General features: G+C 39.2%; 1 protein-coding gene across 2 annotated transcripts in view; it reads right to left on the reverse strand.

Moving 5' to 3' along the window:
* Positions 1-1,446: 1,446 nt before the first annotated feature.
* lars1b (leucyl-tRNA synthetase 1b) overlaps positions 1,447-24,716 on the reverse strand; it is a 57,301-nt gene continuing 34,031 nt past the window's right edge. For both annotated transcript variants that reach the window (XM_072590473.1, XM_072590474.1), the window contains exons 23-32: positions 23,035-23,218; positions 19,401-19,491; positions 19,136-19,276; positions 17,426-17,566; positions 15,045-15,155; positions 13,320-13,430; positions 9,957-10,061; positions 8,201-8,296; positions 7,367-7,499; positions 1,447-2,926 (exon numbers count right to left, since the gene is read on the reverse strand). In XM_072590473.1, the coding sequence (XP_072446574.1) occupies positions 2,721-2,926; positions 7,367-7,499; positions 8,201-8,296; positions 9,957-10,061; positions 13,320-13,430; positions 15,045-15,155; positions 17,426-17,566; positions 19,136-19,276; positions 19,401-19,491; positions 23,035-23,218 (1,319 nt within the window). In that variant the 3' untranslated portion in view covers positions 1,447-2,720. The remainder of the gene's footprint in view (positions 2,927-7,366; positions 7,500-8,200; positions 8,297-9,956; positions 10,062-13,319; positions 13,431-15,044; positions 15,156-17,425; positions 17,567-19,135; positions 19,277-19,400; positions 19,492-23,034; positions 23,219-24,716) is intronic.

A 24,716-nucleotide genomic window follows, 5' to 3' on the forward strand; every position in this document is an offset into this window, starting at 1 on the left:
CAAAAACTTATTAATTTCAATATTAACAATTGAGCTAACATTGACAGTCACTTGGAAAACTTTCAAATTTCAACCTCTCACATCTGTACATACATCTTAGCTGCATAACTTATCAGTTTTTCCCCACATTAGGTACAGTCTAATGTAAACAATTCACTCTCTGCTTGTACAATCCAGCCATCAGATTTTAAAATGTGGATGTTCAAATTAGGGTTGAAACCTTTTTGCTCCAGAGAAAAACAACAATAATTAAATTTAGAACACTGACTTGCAACTTTGTTTTTAAAAAGGCTTTAGCTGATGCCCTCAATCACTCACAAGAACACTTACTTAGTCTAATTAATTTGGTCAGAGCTGTAACTATTTGAACCAAACTCGAATCGTGTTAGCTACGTGTTTGTTTATACTGAACTAATTTTTCCATGTAACTGCTAAAAGAAATGAAGAATTGCATTGATGTCACACCTTTCATAACTTCATGAAGCCCCTATGTGCTTTATTTAAAGTGTTTAACAAATTCACATTGTGCTGTATGAAAAAAACAGGTAATGCGTGTACAGCAAGCACTCAAATAGCTAAACAGCGATTGGATGATCTGTTTTTAGGTCGCGTTTTCAACATACCTAACAGACTGGACTTCATACTTGGACAAAAATAGAAAATTAATTTGGAAAGAAACTATAGGGTCAGAAAACCTGACAGCACTATAATGAATCCGCATCCAACAACCGATCATGCTGCCTTTGAAAGTGTAGTCTCAGAATTTCAAAGTTTTTCAAGGAGTTGAGTTAATCTAAGACTCTGCTGCCCATGACTCCACTCACACAAAGTAATGTTACTCCATCACTGCTATGCTCAGCACCTACATGGGTTCCCAGCCAAACTATTTCAATTTTAGAATTTCCCCTTCTTTTTTCCCCCAAATCCATGCTTCCCCTCCTTACAACCAATCTCTCAACACTTGAGGTATCTTGAGCTCCTTTAATTCTGGCACTTTTAGCATTGCCAATTTTAAATTTAATTTGTTATTTAAACTTGGTGGGTACACCTTTAGCTGCCTCAGCCCCAAGCATTTGAATAGTTTCCTCACGGCACTGTGCCTCTCTACCTCATGTTCTTCAAAATCTGCTTAAAATCCACCCGTGGAGTCATAGAGATGTACAACATGGAAACAGACTCATCAGTCCAACCCGTCCATGCTGACCAGACATCCCAAACCAATCCAGTCCCACCTGCCAGCACCCAGCCCATATCCCTCCAAACCCTTCCTATTCATATACCATCCAGATGCCTTTTAAATGTTGTAATTGTACCAGCCTCCACCTGGCAGCTCATTCCATACACGTACCATCCTCTGCGTGAAAACGTTGCCTCTTAGGTCTCTTTCAGATCTTTCCCCTCACCCCAAACCTATGCCCTCCAGTTCTGGACTCCCCCATCCCAGGGAAAAGACTTTGTCTATTTATCCTATCCATGCCCTTCATGATTTCATAAACCCCAATAAGGTCACCCTCCTCAGCCTCGGACGCTCCAGGAAAAACAGCTCCAGCCAATTCAACCTTTTCCTGTAGCTCAAATCCTCCAAACCTGGCAACATCCTTTTAAATATTTTCTGAACTCTTTCAAGGTTCACAATATCCTTCTGATAGGAAGACCAGAATTGCATTAAATATTTCAAAAGTGGCCTAAGCAATGTCCTGTACAGCCACAACATGACCTCCCAACCCCTTACTCAATATTCTGACCAATAAAGGGAAGCATACCAAATGCCTTCTTCACTATCCTAGCTACCTGCGACTCCACTTTCAAGGAGCTATGAACCTGAACTCTAAGGTCTCTTTGTTCAGCAACACTCCCGAGGACCTGACCATTAACTGTATAAGTCCTGCTAAGATTTACTTTCTCAAAATGCAGCATCTTGCACTTATCTAAAATTAAATCCCATCCGCCACTTCTCAGCTCATTGGTTCATTTGATCAAGATCCTGTTGTAAATCGGAGGTAATCTTCTTTGCTGTCCACTACACCTCCAATTTTGGTGTCATCTGCAAACTTACTAAGTATACCTCTTACACTCACATCCATGGCATTTATATAAATGATGAAAGTAGAGGACCCAGCACCAATCCTTGTGGCACTCCACAGGTCACAGGCCTCAAGTATGAAAAATAACCCTCCATCACCACCCTCTGTCTTATGCCTTTGAGCCATTTTTGTATCCAAATGGCTAGTTCTCCCTGTATGCCATGCTTTTGATCACCTGACTGATTATCTCCACATGTGGCTGCGTGTCATGTTTAGTTTTATAATGCCCCTGTGAATCAACCTGGAACACTATTACCTAAAGGTGCAGTCCTAATGCAGCTACGGGTGGTCTCAAGTGGTAGATCATAACTGCAAGTTTGCTGCTATGTTGTTTACACCCAATGACAGGTTACAAGAGACCAACATTCTTGTCATTTCAAGATGCTCCTTTTTTCTGCGCTTAAGAATTCAAGCTTCAGACAGTCCAGATACAACACAATGTTGGTGAACCCCACAGAAGGAAAATTCAATAACATGTTGATTCCTTATTTCACTTTATTCTAGTTATTTCATTCAATTACATACTAAACTGTATAATATTTGTTTTGAAAATGTATTAGCAAAAGTATCACTGTCAATACAGAAGTATTGCAGTTGACAATTAAGATGAAGACAAAGGGTCAATTCTATTGTGCATCAGTGAACCAGGTAGATCAAAGTATCACCCACATCAACTTTCAAGCCATTGTCAGTCAAGTGGATCTTTTTTGCAGAGAAGTCTATGTGAAAAGTTGCTTTCTCAGAAATAGCCACTTTACCAACTGATTCCTTCCCAAGGACTGGAACCCGTCGTGGGCCCAGTACCGGGTCTTCATATCTCATCAGCTTCACTTGTGTAAGATCTGAAATAACAAAAGAAAATGTTTTATTCTGTTACAATACACATGATGCAATAGACAAATGCAGCTGCAGGTTTGCATATTGGCTAAATCAAGTTTGAGGATGAACTTGCTTTGTATAGCTTTATAAACAACTTAGTTAGATTCAAGATTTTCCCACATCCCTGGTTCAGCAAATATTTCAAAATTCCCCAATATATGCTTTGAGTAATAAAAGTTTATTCAACTGAATAATAATCTAATACGGATTAACATTTTACTTTTAAATATTTAGTAAATAATAAAAACACACAGGAAGCCTGGGCCACACCAGAAATGGCAGTCTCTATAATGGAGTAATTGCATCTTTGATAGTGATTGTATCAAAATATATTTTTCCTTATTAACTGAGACACTTGTCTTGGAATAGCTTTCATTCACCAACTGGCCAATGCTCAAGTATCTGCCAAAGCCACACTGATTGACCACCGGTAAGTACCTGGAACAAGAATTGTTTCCATGGATGCTCCCATAACAGAGCATACAAATACCAGAAAGGTGCTGTAGAATTCTAGACAGTGATGCAAGTTCACTATTCACTGAACTTGTGAATAGAAGACATAAGCTGTTAACCGATTCCTCTCATACTGTTTTACAATCACATGCAAAACTAAAAGTCAGCAAATTATCTGGAATATGCTGTTAAAGTCAGATGAAGTGCTGTGGGCGGAGACTCATGTGGAATGTTGGCTCGACTAGCCGGGCTGAATGGTCCTTTTTTGCTGCAAATTCTCCATTAAAAGCAGCAACACGAGTTGCCTTCTCGTCTGAGGTTCTCTCCCTCAGAGGGCCATCGCTTCACAGCATCTTTTCATCTAAAGAACATCCAGCAGAGATTAAGTTGTCCCAGATCATAACAGGCAAATAGAACAGCCTGCCAGCATGTGCAGTCAATGCTGCTTCAACTAAGAACTGATCAGATAATCTGACTGGGATGCAGGTGACCCCATATACAAGATTGATGCTGTATAAAATTTCAGAGTCCAAGTGGTCATAGAGTCTAGTTTTGATTTTCTTCTAGCATAGGAGAGGATCTTTTCCACTTTATTTCCTTCTCTTTGGCCTCGGATTTATCATTTTCTTATCTTTCTCAGGGGAGTACATGGTTTGTGGTTAGGGTGGTAGCCAATATCATGTCATTTGTGGTTGCGAGAGACAGGCTGGAGGCACTTCAGTTATTCCTCATAATTCACATGATGACAAAGTAATCTTTCAGCAAAACTACATACCTCTTGATAATAGCATGTCAGAACACAAATGTGTTGCACCAATCTGCTATTTCAAATCACGTGTCCTGACATGCTCCTGATGTCAGAATACAGCACCAAGAGTTGACAATCATTACTTACCCATTCTGGGCTGAAAGAAAAAACAATTAGGAAGATACTGAAAACTCAAGTGGTCTTAGTGCACACACCCAAAAGTCAGAAATAGCTGGACTTCCCCTAAAATTCACTGATTCATTTTTCTACTTTCTGTCTAGTTATATTATTCAAGATTCAGCAATTAAAATAAACACCACGAATTAGGATGAGTGTCAATAAACGACTGTCTCAAACTCATTGGGTAAAGCAGATTGAAACATTATAGTGATCCCACAAATCCGAGTACAGGATTGACTAACTAAAGAACCTAGATGGCACTGAAACATTTAACGTTTCTGATAACTGGGTTGAATCGTGGAATAATCTGACTGACCAGTTTACATATCAACACTTCACATCGCTTAAAGTGAAACAATCAAAATACAAATTAATTGCTAATCACAGATTTTGTGCAGTAAAGGCATGAGATCTCCCCCCCCCCCCCCCCATACACAGGCAGCAAGTAGGCGCTCTAGTGGCGACTCTCTAACAGGAGTACATTCCAGACAGAAAGCCCCAAGTTTTATTGGGGACTTTATAGCTCATCAATATAATTTTAAAGATAGATACGTAACAACTTAACTTGAATTGAAAATAAATATTCTCCATTACATGACTGAAATTGTTTATTTAAATTATATATTAATTGATGGGTGTGGGGCTTACTGGCAAGGCCAGCATTAATTGCTCACCGTAGACTGCCCCTCAAGGAGTTCTGGTGAGCTGCCTTTTTGAAATGCAGCAATCCATGTATTGAACGCACTCAAACCAGCATTCCAGGATTTGAGTCAACAAAAACTAAGGCACTGAGAGTCAGGCTGCTGTGCAGCTAGGACGTGAACCTGCAGGCAATATCGTTCCTATGCATCTGCTATTCTTGTTCTTTTAGCTGACAAAGGTTGTGGATTTGAAGACGCTGTTGAAGAAACTTGACGAGTTACTCAGGGCCAGAGGAAAATTCCATGAAGTAAACATGAATTGCAGAAACAAAATCCAAAATAATAAATTGATCATATAAATAAGTAATCAATAAAAGTTGCATTATGAACAAACACTAAGTTGCATCTTGTAGATAGCGCACATTTCTGCTACTGTATGTGGTGGTGGGAATGAAATTTTAAAATGAAAGATGCTATCCAGTTCCACCTGACTACTTTGCCCTGAATAGTACCATGCTTCCTGAGTATTGCTGGAGTTCTGTATAGGTTCTAGGGAGTCAGCAAGTGGATTAGTCCGGTCTCTGACCTGCCTTTGCAGTCACAATATAGCTGGTCAAATTAGGTTTCAGGCCAAATGTAAACCCAGGATGTTGGTGTCGATTCAAATTAATAAGTCACAAAACTGATCCTCACAAAATAGAGTAAAACATTTAATTTAGAAAAGAATGAAGTGCATTATAAATAGGATAATCCTAAATTTAATGCAAATATTTTAATCACTTGGAAATCAAATACTATTGACCTGAATCGATCACTGATCACCATTTAAAGAAATGTTTGCTGACTATAACTGTGGTTTGTCAAATTGACATGCTGCAACACTGACAGATTAGTGTGGGATTGCACTTAGAAATGCCCCACAGCATTTAAAACTCAGGTGGACACTCACAACATGCTGTGGATATGATGCTAACGTACAATTTAATAAGGTGACATTGGGGTAAAGATACTAAGACAGTGTGAAGTATACTTAGACAACTACATATACAATCGATACTCAATACTCCTACACCAGGTTTATTCAACATTTGCACACATTTCAATGTTGTCACTCTGAGGGAGAGGAGAAAATTTGATGAAGTAAACATGAATTGCAGAAAAAATCCTAAGTAACAAACTGATAATTTAGATGAGTAACCAATAAAAATGGCATTTAAAAAATGTGACATAGCAGAGTGAACAAATGAAAACCTTTTTTAACCCCTTTTCATTTAAGTAATAGTGCTACAGCTAAAAAAGAAACTTGGCTCCAAACTCTGATCACTGGGGAAGGCGGAAAGGATGGAAACTAAGTGAAGGAGTTAGTTTTAATCAACACGGGCCTTGGCTTGCCTCTGGTGGACCACACTCAGAGCTGGCCTCAGCAGAATCCATATTGAAGTGAGTTTGGAAGCAGACGACATTTCAGGCAGTGTCCTCCTCTTTTGCCAGTCTGCTCACTCATAGTGGTAAAGTCATAAAGCTGTACAGCGCGGAGACAGACCCTCTGGTCCAACTTGTCCATGCCGACCACATATTAAAAATTAATCCATCCCATTTGACATATATTCATCTAAATATTTCCTATTCATTTAGCCATCCAGATGCCTTTTGAGTGTTGTATTTGTACCAGCCTCCACCACTTCCTCTGGCTGCTCATTCCATACAACCACCACCCTCTGCGTGAAAAAGTTACCCCTTGAGCCCCTATTATATTGTTCCCCTCTCACCTTAAACTTATGCCCTCTAGTTCTGGACTCCCCTAACCCAGGGAAAATTTATATATAAATGTTTGCGTATGTATGTGTCTGCGCGCATGTGCCATGGGGGTGATGTTGGCATGATTGACGGCTCAGATGTACACATCTATTCAAAGAAACATCTTCCCCAACTAGCCATTTGCACCTTGTCAGAACACATCCTTAAATTTCTTTATTCATTACTAATTCCTTTGGCTTTTGTACTTTGGAAAATTTTTCATTTACTCTTGCTTGCCCTCCACCCCAACACAGCACTTCCCTTTTGTTCTTCCTCTTCCTTTCCTCTTTTACTTTCATCAAACCTATAACATTTTATCTTATTCCTGATGAAAGGCCATTGACCTGAAATAAAGTCATTTCATATCCAACAATACTGTCTCATCTGATAAGCATTCTAGCATAACTGTTTTTATTTCCAAACTCTCAGCATCTGTAGTATTTTGGATTTATATATAGAGGGGCTATTGGTATATTCTTGCACCATCTGCGTCATCCACCCTCCAAGTTCAGGGATGAGATGCAGTCAAAGAATTAAATCTTTTAACAGTTGAGAGTTGATGAGATGATTAAGTTCAGTCATACCTTTAATACCCCTGTCAATCTTCATCAGTCTACGAATTACAGTGTCCTTTTTGTCACCCTGTCGGATGTCAATCTTTGTAGAGAAATGTCCATTTGCTGGCTGGGGATTTACCAGGAAAAGGGACACACTTGGCTGCGAAAAAACACGAGAACAATTCAAGAAATTGATAAAGTTGTACACTTTAAAATTCCATTTGCAGGGTCAGAAACCCAAAACCAGTCAGTGTTCAGGACAGGTTCAGGACAGAGTTCAGGCACACTGTTGTCTGGCAATGCACTGTATCAAAAGGCAATATGACAATTTCGTGGTCAACTTATTTTGCTTTCCAACATTATTTTGTTCTCAATCAATAGATTATCAAAACACAGGCATTTCGCCCAAAGTAGAATTAAAATTTGAGGAAACAGCAACTTAAATTTTATATGCTTTTAACTAAAACTGCACTGCAGGAATTAGGGAAAGATGACTTTCTGTTTTGAAATGCAGGAACACCTGAGATTATTTAAAGTCTGCATTGTAATTTCAAATTGATGATCGAACTAGTTTGGCAATTTCACAAGAGGGCAATAAAATATTAAGCACAAGTTTGAAAAGATTGCACAGGTTCATCCTGAACCCAAACTTCTTTCATATCAGAGGCTTAATTATTAAGGTCCTTCAGTTCCTTATTTTAGGATCTCTCACAACAGAGGACATTCTGTGATTCACTTATTCCAATACAAATAGCTCCGTCTAGACTTGTCGAAGATTGTAAAAAATCCACAGAACACCTCTTCCTGGACAACTTCACCTAAGGCACAGTTTTAGTTTGCTATATTACAATCCCCTTTTACCTCTGTCCTAAATGCACAAAAGGGCTTTCCTGGGCAGCACTCTTCTCGGATTTTATCATCTGCTTCTGTTGCAAACAGAATGTCAATATGGTCCAGCTGTGACAGAAAGATAGACAGACCACTAATTAGATTAGATTAGATTAGATTACTTACAGTGTGGAAACAGGCCCTTCGGCCCAACAAGTCCACACCGCCCCGTCGAAGCGTAACCCACCCATACCCCGACATCTACATCTACCCCTTACCTAACACTACGGGCAATTTAGCATGGCCAATTCACCTGGCCTGCACATCTTTGGACTGTGGGAGGAAACCGGAGCACCCAGAGGAAATCCACGCAGACACGGGGAGAACGTGCAAACTCCACACAGTCAGTCGCCTGAGGCGGGAATTGAACCCGGGTCTCTGGCACTGTGAGGCAGCAGTGCTAACCACTGTGCCATCGTGCCGCCCACATTAGCAACTTAACTTCACAGATTTCATATTCCATCATTTCTTTTACCATCATCAAGTTCAACTTCGATCAAGAAAAGTTTTTTTGGGAAATTTCATAGCATTATATTTCTGCCATGAACTTCGCTAGGTCTCTACACTAGACATATTATATCATTACAAATCAAGGAAAACACCAGACTCTTTAATACGACCCAAACACATATTATGACTCTTGCACATAAGCACAAACTCCTGACAATATTTGTTTCAGTAGCACCCGTATTTTCAAAATTGCAGCTAAAATTAGGAAGTGCTGACGTATACAAGCACAACATTTAGATCACAGCATCACAATACATAGCAAGGAAATTATTCTCTCAACAAATTAACATTATCATGTGGCACCTCCAAATCCCAACCCTTTCTTCTCACACCAACAGCTCGGAATTCCTCCCTCATAACTAAATAAAACATGATCCAATTGCTTGTCAGTCAATCCATTTTGAATGTATTTGCTCTTTAGTAAGGCTATCAAATTTCCCACTTAATGTATTTCTCCAAGTGTCTGTCCTGTTTTCTTGTGAACGCTATTAACTGATTCACATTTCAGGCAGTGGATACCAAATTGTCAACAAATCTGTGTTAAATAAATGTCCTTCTTTGATCAGAAAGTTAATGGCTCCTTGGGGAGATGGAGATATCATCCCATTCCTCACTGTGATCAGCCACAGAGGAATTTACTGTCCATTTGTTTAATTGGCTAATTTCAGAGTGCTGGTATATCTTTTATATTTAATCTTAAATTCATGTCCATGGAATGAATACCTTCAGTGAGAATACCCTCAACAAGAAAACCCTTTATGTTACTATTTATAATTTGCAAGTATGTATTTTACTATAAATCTGTGATCACTATACATTGGTAAAGAGCTGCTCTAAAATCAGATGAGAAATTTTAATTTCAAGATGAGTACTTGCAAAAGTACTGCAAAAGGAATGTGATATCAGGAATGTGCAGATATATTTCCATTTAGCAAATGTGAAGTCAAGACAATGGCAAGTTCCCCAAACTGTCAGAAGGTTTTACATTTGTTGCTCTCACATTTCTTTACATTTGCTGCTTTCACATTGACCTCTCCCCATTGCATTTGTACTACATGAGAGCACACCCAATATCATACAAAAGTCAGACTTCTACTGCAAGTTCTTTCAGGCATTTGCTTAGGTTCAGAGCTTAACTGATGTTCCCTCAGAAATTAACTGAACATCAATAATTTTTATTGATGGTTGAGATCCAGATAGTTTACCTATTAGTACTTACCTCCAACGTGTTTGTCAAATAGACAATGTTCTCCATCAAAACACTACGTTCATCAAACTCCAGCTCCAGATCAAGAACTCGAGGCCCACTCTTTTCTAGGTTTTCCTATAGTTTTTTTGGTTGTTAAAAAAAAGCAAGATTGCAGAATTACAGATAACAATATTCAGAGATAATGGCTGCTTGTGAGACTGAATAAAGGAGCTGCAGGTACACATGGTAGCTTGAAGTATCTGTCATATTCCACAGTTCGTCAGTATTAAAGAATGGAAGAACTAGGCAGCTTGCTGCAGTTACAAGGTAGCATCCTCTCTCTTGGGAAAGAAAAACTAGTCCAATTATTCCATATTGTTATAAAATTAATATCTTCATTCAATATACACCAATAACTATCATGCATCATTTTAAATAAATTACTGTACAAAATCCCTTAACTTCCATACAAATAATAAGTTTTCTATTTGGAATTCCACTTGAAATGTTAGCCTGTCTTCTTTCTCTCAAATGCTGATTGACTGGATGTAAATTTTCAGCATTTATTTTAGACTAGCAGTATTAAGTGGTTTCTTCTTGAGACATTTTATGGTAAATTGTCATAGGTAATTAAACAATATCACTCAAGTGAAAGTTGCTCAGAAACTATAGAATACATAATTAAGGATGTAGATAAAAACAAATTATAAAGTATTTGCACGTACATTTATATAGCCCATTTAATGTGGAAAAATAGTCTAAGGCTTTTCATAGGAGTGTAATCAGATATAAAACATGACACCAGGTTAACAAGGAAATATTAGGAAGGGTGACCCAAAAGCTTCATTACAAAGATGAATTTTAACAACTGAGAACAGTCTAGAGTTTTGGGCCTTGATGGGAAAACTATTAACAGAAGGGGGATTTCTAGTTGAAGAAGAGGCCAGAGTTGGGGTAATACAAGAGTTCTTTAAGACTCAGTGAAGCTAAAATCAGTTGCAAAAAGCATGTTGCTGGAAAAGCACAGCTGGTCAGGCAGCATCCAAGGAGCAAGACAGTCGACATTTCGAGTATAAGCTCTTCATCAGGAATGTAGGGGGGGCCAAAGGAGGCTGAGATATAAATGAGAGGGGGGTGGGGGGTAAGGTAGCTGGGAATGCAATAGGTAGATGAAGGAGGAGGGTGATAGTGATAGGTTGGAGCAGAGTGTGGAGCAGAATGTGGGAAGGAAGATGGACAAGTAGGACAGTTCAAGAGGGTGGTGCCAAGTCGGAGGGTTGGAGCTGGGATAAGGTGGAAGGAGGGGAGATGAGAAAACTGGTGAAATCAACATTGATCCCGTATGGTGGCGGGGGGGGTCCCAAAGCAGAAGATGAGGGTGGCTAGGATTTGGCAATGGAGACGGCCCAGGATTTGCAGGTCATTGGTGGAGTGGGAGGGGGATCTCAAAGGATCCTTCTGCATCTGCACTTCCACACGCCATCAATTGTGTCCGTTGCTCTCAGTGTGATCTCCTCTGCATTGGGGAGACAGGACACCAACTTGCGGAACCTTTCAGAGAACAACTCTGGGACACTTGCACTAAACAACTCCAACGCCCTGTGGCGGAATACTTCAAATCCCCCCTCTAATTCCGCCAAGGACATGCAAGACCTGGGCATCCTCTATCGCCATATTCTAGCCACCAAGGCCTGAAGGAAGAACTCATTTTCTGCCTTGGATCCCATGTGGTTGGAGTGTCCCATGTCGATTTCACCAGTTTCTCCCCTCCCCAATAGTATCCCAAATCCAACCCTCCAACTCGGTACTGCCTTCTTGAACCATTCTACCTGTCCATCTTCCTTCCCACCTATCCGGTCTACCCGATCACCATCATTCCCCCACCTTCACCTACCTGTCTCCTTACCACCACCCCCCTCCCCCCACCTCCCATTTATCTCTCAGCCCCCTTGGGCCTCCTCACATTCCTGATGAAGAGCTTATGCTCGCAGCGTCGATTCTCCTGCTCCTCTGATGTTGCCTGACCAGTTGTGCTTTTCCAGCAACACACTTTTTGACTCTGACCTCCAGTGTCTGCAGTCCTCACTTTCTCCCTGGCTAAAAATATTTTTAAAGATATTCCTTACTTTTGGATTGCATACAAGAATGGAGAAAAAATGACCCAAGGAGACTCTGGTAGATGATGTCACAGTTTAAAATATGTTACTAGAGCTCATTGAGAGTTCTATTTACATTTTTACATTGCTCAAACTGTAGCAGAGAATTGCTGGACTCATTGGCATCATGGGTGCATGTTCAGGACAGTTGTCCAGAGACAAGCGGTTGATTACAAAAACAATCAGAATAAGTCGTGGGAGTCAGGAGTGATCAGCAAGACAACAACTCTCTCACCTTACACAGAAGTGAAAAGGAATTGAAATAAAACTATTCTCACACATCGGTCGAAGCTGCTGCCTCTAACTCTGACAGAGACTAAACATATGGTGCACCAACCGCCCTCTGTCTGCAGTAAAGGACTGAAAGGATATGGAAAGAAGATGACTGAGACTGGAAGAACTTGGGAGCAGCAAAAGGATACCTTGTTGAATCCCAAGTGATGAAAGTACTGCATTGTGCTTCCCTAATATTTTTTCATCATCCATAACATCTATCATTTTGTAACTATGTTTAGGGGTTTAAGGGGTAAAATTAAAATTTGAATAATTCATATTCTGTTTGCCTGAGGTTATAACACATTTATTTGTAATAATTAGTAGTTTCTTCTTAAGTACAGAGACCTGATCAGGTGTTTTCTGTTAATCCATGTTCATTAGACAAGTAAATTGGGTACTTTGAATAACTTGGAGAAAGAGAGGACAGCAGGTGCTGGAGATCAGGGGTTGAAGAGTGTGGTGCTGGAAAAGTACAGCAGGTCAGGCAGCAACCGAGGAGGAGATCTGATGTTTCGGGTATAAGCCCTTCATATCAGCAGGGCACATTGAATAAAAGTCTTTAACTTTGGTGACAAGGAGAAAGTCAGGACTGCAGATGCTGGGGATCAGGGCTTAAAAATGTGTTGCTGGAAAAGCGCAGCAGGTCAGGCAGCATCAAAGGAGGAGAATCGGCGTTTTGGACATAAGCCCTTCTTCAGGAAAGACGAAAGGCTTATGCCCGAAATGCCAATTCTCTTTCTCCTTTGATGCTGCCTGACCTGCTGCGCTTTTCCAGCAACACATTTTTAAACTTTGGTGACAACCCAGGAGTAGGGGTGCTCAAATATCAGAGCATTTTCCTAAGTGGGTTGTGACAGGGATAGTTGTCAGTCTATCAAAATCTCTGGAGAATAAGGCCTTCTTCAACCTATACACAGTTTATTACAAATGCAGAAACATACACCAAAGGAGAAATGTTTACCTTGATCATGGCAACAAAGGGCATGACCTTCTTCATATACTTCTTCAGCTCTGGCAGGTCTTTCAGTTCACCTGCGATGATTTTATTGTCTGGTAGCTGCCCACCATTTTTCTAAAAAAAACATTCATATTGCAGTCAAAGATTTTGCAAATATATTCATTGGAATATCAGGAATATTCAAAATACTCAAAAGTAAACATCATTATTTGTAAACCTTCTCTGTCAAAATCTATTCAATTCACACAAAAATACTCTACAAACATTTTAACTTATGTTGTATTAAAATCAATGAGAATACTCTGAAAATGCCAGTGCTGCAAATGGTACCAAATACACAATTTTGTAAACTTGCCTTAAACAAAAATCATCCAAGACTTGGACAGCAGAACGGTTTTTCTTTATTATATTATACAATACTGGCAGTGCTGGCTAGACCAAATTTGTTGTCCATCCCTAATCATTCCTGAACTAAGTGGCTTTTTAGGCACTTCATGGGCAGTTAAGGGTAAGCAACGTTGCTAAGTGTCTGGAATTACACCTAGATTAGAGCAAGTATGGATGCAGATTTTCTTCTTTAATGGATATTAATGAACCAAAACAATTTTTAATGATGAGTGATAGCTATCATGGTCATAATTACTAAGACTAGCTTTAAATTAAGTTCATAAATCTAAAATACAGCTTTAATGACATGAACTGATGCCCCCAGACATTAATCCAAGTCTTTGGATTACTAGCGCAGTGACATTATTGCTAAACCACACACCCACCTGGTTGATTGCAAACTTCAAGAAAACCCTGTGATAGTCAACAATAATTAACCTATTAATTTTGCTTGGATAACAGTGATGAAAATAAATGATTTTCCAACGTTATTTTACAGTGGACCATGCTAACACAGCACCTGATTGAACATGGAGCTGATTGGTCATCTATTTTGGATCAATAAAAAGGATAATTTGCAATATTACTTAAATAGTCAAAAACCAAGAACAGTTGAGATCTAAAGATATTTGGAGATCCATATGTACAGACCAGCAAAAGAGTGATCCGGTACAAAATATATTGAGAGACATGAAATAGACAGAATAACATTTGATCAAGAGCTAGAATGAAGGAGCAGTAATTTTGCGACAGATGTACAAAGCCTGTATCATATTCAATAAAGACACGATATATGAACATAGGAACAATGAACAAATGTAGGCCATGTTCATTACTTTTAAAAGGTATATAAGGTGCATTCATGACTTTTATGACAGTCCACACTGAGTAAAATTCATCTTTGGGAACTGACTTTGCTTTTACAATGGATGAAATGTTTTATACAAGATTGCCTGAATTATCCAAATAGCCACTTATTGTAAGATCTGAGGATGAAGTCCATCAGGGCACAGGCACTTGTCAGCCTGAAGCTTGAATAATCTGTTCAGTATGACTTTTTTGGCAATTTTGATTTTTCCATAGTTCATCCTATTTATTGCTGCTTCTGGAATACTGCCCATCCCCTCAATAGCAAAGACTGATGCAGAACGGAGCAAAGTAAAATATTATGATCAGAATTTTAGAAATACTTAAGTATTTTAAACAACACTAACGTGGTAACCATTTAACTGTCATTCATTAGTTGCGGGGGCAAGAATACACAAAACTAAAGGAATGGCTCAGTTGCTGTACACATACATCAGAAGTCAATACAATTCACATCAGGAAACAAAAACTTACCTCATAGTGATTACGCAGCAACAGAAGTGTTGTGTGTTGCCACGGAGGGTAGTTCTTTGCCACATATATATTACAGTGAGAAGGTTTCTGTGTTGGTTTTGGATCTTCTCTCTGTATTGGAACATTTTCACAACAGTTAAGAACAACGGATGCTGTATCAGGCACAGCCGATATGCAAATAGCAACTAATTAGCTAATTGCAAAGGAACTTTGTAAACAAGAACATGAGAGATCAGTTGATTTCAACATTCAAGTCTTATTTGTGAAGAAAATATTTACAAATTTCTTAAGTTTGCTTGAGCCGTTAACTTAACAACTGTGGATTTGCAGAACCTACAGTGTTGTTATTCATACTGCAAATCCTTCACTGCTGACTTATGCCAGAAATAAAACGAAGCTGAGGTTGTAAGTTTTCTCACTGAGCTGGTAGGCTTGTTTTCAGATGTTTCGTCACCATGCTAGGTAACATCAGTGAGCCTCCTGGGAAGTGCTTGTGTTCTGTCCTGCTTTCTATTTATGCCTCGGTCTGTTAAGATAGGTAATATCATTTCCATTTCTTTTTTTCAGAGGTTGGTAAATGTGGTCCAAATCCATGAGTTTATTGATGAGTTCCATTTTGAATGCCAGACCTCAAGGAAATCCCATGAATGTCTCGGTTTAGCCTGTCCTAGGATGGATGTGTTGTACCAGTCAGTCAAAGTGGTGCCCCTCTTCGTCTGGAAGTAAGGATACGGGTGAGAGTGGGTAATGTCTTTTGGTGTACGACTTGGTGTTCTTGTATCTTGGTGGCTAGCTTTCTGCCTGCCTGTTTGATGTCGTGTTTATTACAGTCCTTGCATGGTATTTTGTAAATGACCTTTGTTTTGCTGGTTGTTGGTACAGGGTTCCTTAGGTTCATAAGTAGCTGGTTCAGTGTGTTGGTAGGTTTGTGGGCTACCATCATGCTAAGAGGTTGGAGTAGTCTGGACCCCAATTACCAACTTCTGAGAAAAAGTATAGGAAATGAAATCATCCACCTTAATAGACCAAGACATACAAATAGAAAGCATGACTGAACAGCAGCACCTCATCGGAGGCTCACTAATGATGTTACCTAGCATGGTGATGAAACATCTGAAACCAAACCTACCAGCTCAGCGAGCAAACTTACAACCTGAACCTCAACCCGAGCTATAATTCTTCTCAAAAATTGCAAAACTAAGTTGAGTTTACACATGAAAAAAGCTAAAGTGCTAAATGTATCAGAAATAAAGCAGATTGACAGCTCCATTAGGCCCATCGAATCTGTACTGACCCTCCCAAGAGCATCTCATCCAGACCTACATCTACACCACATCTCGTGAATTAAAACTTGCTTGTGCTTTCTCTGCCACATGGTCATCCCTTTTAATAATCTACTAGAACAGTTCTGGAGAAAAGAAAACAGATGTTTCTCAGTGAGACTGATGTTATGTTTTTTTAATTTAAAGGCAGACAAATGATGATCTAAATGATGTCTGGTTAAATTCCCTAACAGTTGTGAAAATTTACATTCCTATAAACAATAGAAAATGAAGCACACATGGAGAATTTTGGTGAATCACAGCAGAAATGTAGCTTTTCCAAAACCCACAGTATTTGGCTTTCCTTTCAGAAAATGAAGCAAGATTTTAGCATATCACCCTTCTCTACCATTTCATTTAGCTGATGGGGTGACCATAGGAAATTGCTTCACGCGGTCAAACCTACACTCCAATCAGCAAATCCTGCAGTCACAGATGAAATTTGGAAAAATGGAATGCACTACCAACACAACCACACTAACAATGCAATCTGAAATACTATAGTCACTTCATTAAATCTTATAATGCAAATTCACAATCTGTATCAAACCTGAAGATTTTCCAGTCAGACCACTCATCAAATATTAGTTGCTTGGTATGCTATTAATACCTGTGCAAGAGACAAGCACAAACAAGTTTTAATTCGGGTGATGGGTGTGGACGTGGGTCTGGATAGGACTCTCTTCGGAGGGTCGGTGCAGACTCGATGGGCTAAATGACGTCTTTCTGCACTGTTGGGATTGGATTTGCCAAAGCAGCACAATAATTAGCTCCTTCACACACAATTATGAAATGGTTGAACAGAGTTGGACCTGTCATTCTTAGTACATCAGATGGGAGTAAGTTGTGCACAGCAAGGGAGAAGGAAGAAAATGATCACCAATGCAATCAATCATCATTAAGCAACAAGGCCATTAAATTGCATTGATAGTAATTTGATAGCCAGGTTGATCTGTTCAGAGAGGATTCCATCAATGTAACTTTGGAAGGAACAACAAAAGATAGCCTGCACTTTGTAACTAAATGTAAGCTTTTAATTGTTTATATAAGTTTTCCTACTTTTCCTTTTCCTGCAACCATATAATTCTTGGCACGGAGTCGAACATCATGAGCAGTTTCCATTAAATATTGAGATGAACGAATGAGGATTTCATCCACATGTCCAGCTACTGGCCATTGTGCCTTCATCAGTGACTCAGTCTGAAACAAGTTAAATGTGGGATTCAAATTCAATATTAAACACAAGCTATATGAACAGATGTTAGACACACATTGGTTCCCTAAATTAGTGCAAATGCAGAGCATGACTTTCTAACTAAAATATCAGTGAAATGAAAAAACCCTCAAGTTTTCATTCATCAGAACTTAAAAAAATGTCTTCCTTATCCATCTTTCTGCCCAGAAGTTGGTTGTCTAGACAAACCACTTGTCATAGTTGTAGCACACACACTTCAGGATCACAATGTTATAGGTTCAAGCATCATTTTGAATAAAAAAAGTTAAAATGCCTCGTCTGTCCTCTCAAGTAGATGCAAAAGGTGCATCCTCTGGTTTTCCAGTCAACATTTATCCCTCAATCAATACCACCAACTACTGACATATTTTCTTCAATTTTCAATCCCATTTGAGGAATTTTGCAGTTGAGTAGTTGCTGTGTTCTGTGCATTAGATTTACAATCACTACAAAATAGATTAAAATTGTTCCAACACACTTTTGTTAGGATCTTTAGAGCTGTTTCAAATATTTCAAATTGCATAGGTGCAAATTCAGATCTGGCAAAATTAAAGCAATAAGTACGAACTTGTCCTCCATTCTGGTTTTTCTGCCATCATTGCTTTCAAAGCTATCCCAAGATGGGAAATCTTTCTGCCGCTTTTATGGATTAGTAAGGGAGTGAGTGAGCTATCTATATTTATTTTTGATCCAACCAAGTAAACTGTGATTGAGGCTTCTCATAATCAAAACGAATATTCCTGGTGTTTATAGGTACATGAAGACGAATATTTATGAGGGTCAGGCAAGCTGGAAATGTCTCGTCCTGCAGGGTCAGACTGGCAACTGGGAGGAGTGTATCATTCGGCAGATTGCTGGTTGGAAGGCTTGAGATCTCAGTACTGTGAGAGGGCTCAGCACCCAACAAAATGTTTACAAGAGTCTACTACTATTCTTGGCGCTCAAAGTTGTCGTAAAAAGCTCCTCTGCTGACTTTGGCTGCATCTATCTATAATCTGCTGGCTTGCTTTCCCAATTTCTGGAAAATCTGGACATTTCAGTCTTGAATTTTAATCCAGTTCATATTTTCGTTATTGGGACACTGATTTAAAAATGTAATTAGGCCTCCTGCCACATAAGAATGGGCCACACAGTAAAACAGTAATGATCAATTATGCAGCAAGGTGGGACACTCATCCTTCAATTTTTAATTTTCACCACACTTTCAGTCCTCTGTCAGTCAGTCAGTCAGTATTAATCCCAATGTTCTAAGTAGGCTACAGTATGGACTCTGCATCACATTCACATAGAACTGACTGTGGATTAGTAGGATCCATGCACAGAAGGAGTTGGGCCCATCAAGAATAATTTAAACTGTTTCATTAATGGTGATGCTTTACTATAAGCTCAAAATTTAGAAGAACTATTATAACTTCCTCCCAACATTTACTTTTTCTAGGTGCAACTGTAAACAGTACAATTGGTTGCATAAAGAGCCTCTCTTTGTTCAAGTATAGTGTGTTAGTTATTGAAGAGGATTATGTGAATAACAGCACCTTTCCTAGAAGTGCCCAGATATGCTCACAAAGGTGGGGACAAATTGGAGTCAGCAGCAGAGTCTGAATTTCAATGAAGTGGAAAACCAGGTCCTGGTGCATTCCTTCCACAGCAACTTCACGGTACTTGTCCTTTGCTGCCTGGAACATAAATTGCAAAATCATCATTCAAAACTCTGACTCTCTCTCTCCCTGGGGGTTAAAATAAGATAGAAAAAAAAATCCCTGACAGGATGAATTATTTATTTTCAGAACTTGAACATACCTGAAATTCAAAGAAACCTGTTTTCAAAGCTTCCTTAAACATCATTTTCTCATAATGCTGCTCGGTCTTCAGAATGCCAGCATTTATCTCACTGGAATAATAAACAGAAACTAGTAGTTTAGCCACATATACCCAAAAGCACACTCAATATTTTGTGACAAAAGTTTTTTCTCTGGGGTGGAGGAGTCTAGAACTAGAAGGCATAGATTTAGGGTGTGAGGGGAAAGATTTAGAAGGGAACTAAAGGACAGCATTTTCATGCAGAGGGTAGTGAGTGTATGGAGTGAACTGCCAGAGAAAGTGATGGAGGCTGGTACAATTGCAACATTTAAAAGGCATCTGGATGGGTATATGAATAAGAAGGGTTTAAAGGAATATGGGCCAAATGCTGGCAACTGGGATTAGATTAGGTTAGGATGTCAGTCAGCATGGACGAGTTGGACCAAACTGTCCGTTTCCATGGTGTAGATCTCAATGACTCTAAGTTACTAACAAAACAAAAGCAAATGTAGTCTACGCGTGGTCATCAATAATTGCTGAAGATAGGACATTATAGCTGAAGTGTGTTTGTTTTCCACCTCCAGTTAAACCTAAATATTAAACTTTGAACACAAATTAGTTCTCTTCCATTAAAAACTTACAATTTTTGTTAATCCATTCAGTTGTTCTTAAAACCTTGCTAGTTGAATACCTAATTATTTTTCATCAATTAGAGTTTCATTTCTCTACATTTCCTGGAAAGAAATCTCACATGTTTATCATTGTGCAAAGAACACTTCCTGACACTAATTCTAAATTTAAGTAAGTATGGGCTAAATTAATGCCTCAGTTAAAATCTGACTAGTAGTCGTCCACATTTACTTCTTTCCATTCCTTTAATGATCTGATATATACGTAGAAGGTAACACAGAGATTAACAATTCCAGTTGATAAACCCAAGAGGCAAAAATTGAATTCAGCCCATTAATTATGGTGCAATTACACCATAACCACAGACATGATGCCAGCAGCAGACAAACACACACACAAATCCCCTCAAGCCTGCTCCATCATGGCAGTCCTATTAAGCCCTGCTACCCTTTCACTCTTTGTTGAACATAAATCTCTCCACCTCTTCTGTAAGAAGAATTTGAGGGCTCTGCTTCCACTTTCTTTTCAGGAACAGCGTTCTAAAGATAACATGACTTTTCAGAAAAAATACTTAATGTTCTGAACAGTCAGCTCCTGATTTTTAAGAGTGTCTCCTGACGCGTTGAACAAGTTTTCTGTCTTATCCTCGATGACAAAAGCTGTGCTTTGCATTTTGTCAGTGCTGTTTGCCTTCATCAGTCAACACAGACTGCTTCAGCCATTGCTTTGCAATAATCCATAACAAGGTGAATCAAAAGGAAGCAGAGTGTGAAGAAAATCTGGGGATGTCAAATTGAGGAGCTGAAATCCGATCAAATACTCATGTACGTCCATAATATGTGATGTTGTCCTAGATACTTCCTCCTTCTCCTGAGCTGCTGCTGAAGATCTGGTGACAAAGACTGCACCATGTTGGCCAAGTTGTGTCAGATGCAGCAACCCATTGTAAACTGAGAGACATTCTCCATGGAGTTACATATTTATAAACAAGGAACATATGCAGGCCTTCCCAGCCCTTCAAGCCTGCTCTGCCATTTAAAAAGGGCATGTCTGATATGATTTTAACCCCACCTCTACATTCCCAAATATTCCCAATAACCTTTCATCCCCTTGGTAATCAAGAATTTATCTACCCCTGTCTTTAAAAATATCTAAAGATTCTGCACACTAGCATTTTGAGAAAGTCACCTCTAAACAGCACAGGATACAGATCTAGCCTGTCTAGCTTTGTTTCTCATAAGGCAGTCTGATCATTCCTGGCATCAGTTGAGTACCTTCTCTGAACTGCTCCCAATGCAAATGCAGTGACCACTCCTGTACACAGTATTCGAGATGCAGGCTCACCAATGCCCTGTGTAATTGAAGTATAAACCTCCATACTCTTGCACTCAATTCCCTTACAATAAGCCAGAACATTATTAGCTTTCCTGATTACTTCTTGTGCCAACATACTACTTAGTGATTACTGTTGAATTGCATCCCACCCTCTGCCTTGAGCGTCCAGGCGGCTGAACTGTTGGGTGCTGATCATCACCTTCACAATGTTGCAACAAGACTTCAATAGCAGGAAACCTTTCTTGCGTTGTTTGGTGGCAGAGATGAGTCAATGGTCACATAAAAAGCAGGTACTACTTCTCACCAAGCAGCAACACACTAATTTGACATGATACCAGGACAAGTGAGGACTGCAGATGCTGGAGATCAGAGCTTAAAAATATGTTACTGGAAAAGCGCAGCAGGTCAGGCAGCATCCAAGAAGGAGAATCGACATTTCGGGCATAAGCCCTTCTTCAGGAATCAATTCCTGAAGAAGGGCTTAATGACCGAAATGTCGATTCTCCTTCTCCTTGGATGCTGCCTGACCTGCTGTGCTTTTCCAGCAACACATTTTTAAGCCATGATACCAGGACAGTAGGAATTCACCAACATTACGGTTTATGAATAGTTGAACACCAATGCACATTCTGGGAATGGGAACCTACAGAGTTGCAATATGTCTCCCTTCTAAGATGTACCATCCACAGAACCATGTGGGCATAATTTATGGCTCACTGCATTGTTGAGAATGCCAACATATTGGCAAGGCATTAGGGTTACTTTTCCTTCTTCCCTCTGCTAAGGCAGGCAATTAATTTTTTGCCATACCGATAGTGCCTTCCATACCTCCCCTGGTGCAGAAAAGCACAACAAATTTATAAACATTACCCACTCCAGCCTGGAAGGATCCTGACACAGAAATTGAAGACTACAGTGACTTTGCTGGTCACTGACAATGTTGAATGGTGATGTCTTGAAACAGCACGAGTGCGCAGTGATGCTTAAGAGGGGACTTTCACAGAATATCAGAGATCTGGATCAGTATTAAATACTGACTGATGTCAAAATTTCCCCACTTTGCATGCTTCCCAAGCATTAATTATTACCTGAACCACCACCTTTCAAGTCTATTGATTAACACATACCATGCTAGAGGAGTTGGCAATAAACATCAGCATATTTTTCCCATGTATCAGCTCCCTCAGTATTGAAACCAGCAAGAGTACATTTCTGAATGTTGCTGCCCGCATTTTTCAATAGTTTTACGCAACTCAAACTGTCAACTCTGAATCGGCTTCATCTCTGCTTTGTTTCGAGTTCTTGAATTTTATTTTGCTTCTCAAAGACTAGGGCAAATCAGAGTCAAATCAAGCACGTGATGGATTGATCGAAATTTCACAAAAGGTTTGACTATGGACAATCACAACAATAAGCACAGGCACAACTATTTACCATATTCAACCATCATGGATGTCTTTAAGCTAATTTAAGATGGACTCTATCATGTTTCCTATCATACAAGTAATAAACAAAACAGAATACAATAAGACTGAAGAACTGTAAGGAGCTTTTAAAAAAAGTTATTTCGAATAAATGCTTTTACAATATAACTGACCATTACAATAATACTAAATAATGTTGCAATTATTTTGGAGTGACATGCTTAAATACAAAGGCCATTCAGTACCTGGCAAAGACTCTGTCATTGAAGGTGTTGGCAGGCCCACTCCGAAGGCTCTCACGATTAGCAATCATCTCCTTGACCCATTCCACCCAAGTGTAGAGCCTCAGGATACCAGCATCAGCCATAGTTTCGACAAAGTTTGCATCTTCCACAGTGTCTCCAGCATCAGCAAGAGCAAGACGCATTCCTGGGGACAAGGTTTTACCAAAGGAGTAAAGAAGATGGTTTGCTTATGAATAATCTTATCTGGTAAGATGCTGTAAACAACCATCTGTCACTGTCTCTTAGAACTAAAACATAACCAAGAAAGTCCACAAGAAATCAAATAAGTTTGGTCTCCATTATTTAAATAATGATTATACCTTTACGCACCACAGTGGTACTTCTTTGTTACTTATCTCCTCAAACGTTTTCCTATTTTTGAAAATTTATCAGATTCCTATCTCTACTGACTTTTCTTTTTCCACTTTCAGAATTCACCAATCCCTTTGCAACAATAAACTGAATTGTTCTTGCAATTTTGAAGTATACGATTTAATAGAGAGGAAGAAGCTGCTCATTGGCAGGATGATTGGGAGTTATACAAGTACATGTACATAAGGAGGGATCTTTGTGACTTAATAATAGTGTCCCGTCCCTCTTAGCTAGAAGAACTAAGTTCAAGTCCCACCGGCTCCAAGCATGTGTAATAACATCACTGAGCAGATGACTGAGAAAATATCAGCAATTATCTGTTTCAGGGCACATGGGGCACAGTGGTATTGGCCCTGCTCTGAGGAGGTGTCCCTAGTTTAAGTGTCACCTGTTTTAGAGTTGTGTACCAATAGGTTGATTGGAAAATATCTACAGCACATTAAGCATTTGAAATGTACAACCAGATAAGGAGATGGAACAAATCAATCAGCAACTTTCAAGAGATTCAAATGTATATATTTCAAAAGGAGAAAATGTTGCCTATTAGGAAAAAGCAGGTGAAGACTCCATAGTTTGGTCTTTCACAGAGCCCAACCAATCTCCTTCTAAACTCCATGATTCAGTGAATCAGTGTTCTTCCACTTTTTCTAACAGTCTTCCTATTATGGAATTCCAAAAACTGCATACAAAAATTCCCGAAGTGGTCTAACCGCTCACTGTGCTTATTCGGCAAAACTTGAGTTTCATTTCAATGTTTGTTTGTGCAAAATTCTAAATTATAGTGTGAAAGAAATACATTCATTCATACAACATCTTCCAGAACCTCATGATCTCAAAAGTACAACAGAATAGTGCTTGAAGTTTATTTACCCTTGAAGCAATTTGCACCAGCAAGATTGCACAAAACATGAGAAATGGCACATTACCTATTCAATAGTTTGTAAAGGATAAATATATTCCAGCAGCCAATCATAGAAAGCTTTGTTTTTGTTTTAATTCTCAAAGTAGTCAAAAGGGCTTCATAGATTGACTCATGCAAAAGATATAACCTGTAACAGTGCAGCATTACTCACCTCGGCACAAAAATGCATTTATTATGGAATTTTAAATCTGTATTTTGACCATGCAATATCTATGCACCTGCACAGCCAAATCTATGTTCCTATTCTTTAAAAAAAATCTGTGAAGTATACTAGCTGGAGAATACATGCTTTCACTTTTCTTTGTGCCCCCCTTCCCCCCAAAATCATTATCATGAAGTGAGCTGCAAC

This window comes from Chiloscyllium punctatum, chromosome 20 (assembly GCF_047496795.1).
Source record: "Chiloscyllium punctatum isolate Juve2018m chromosome 20, sChiPun1.3, whole genome shotgun sequence".
Lineage (NCBI taxonomy): Eukaryota > Metazoa > Chordata > Chondrichthyes > Orectolobiformes > Hemiscylliidae > Chiloscyllium > Chiloscyllium punctatum.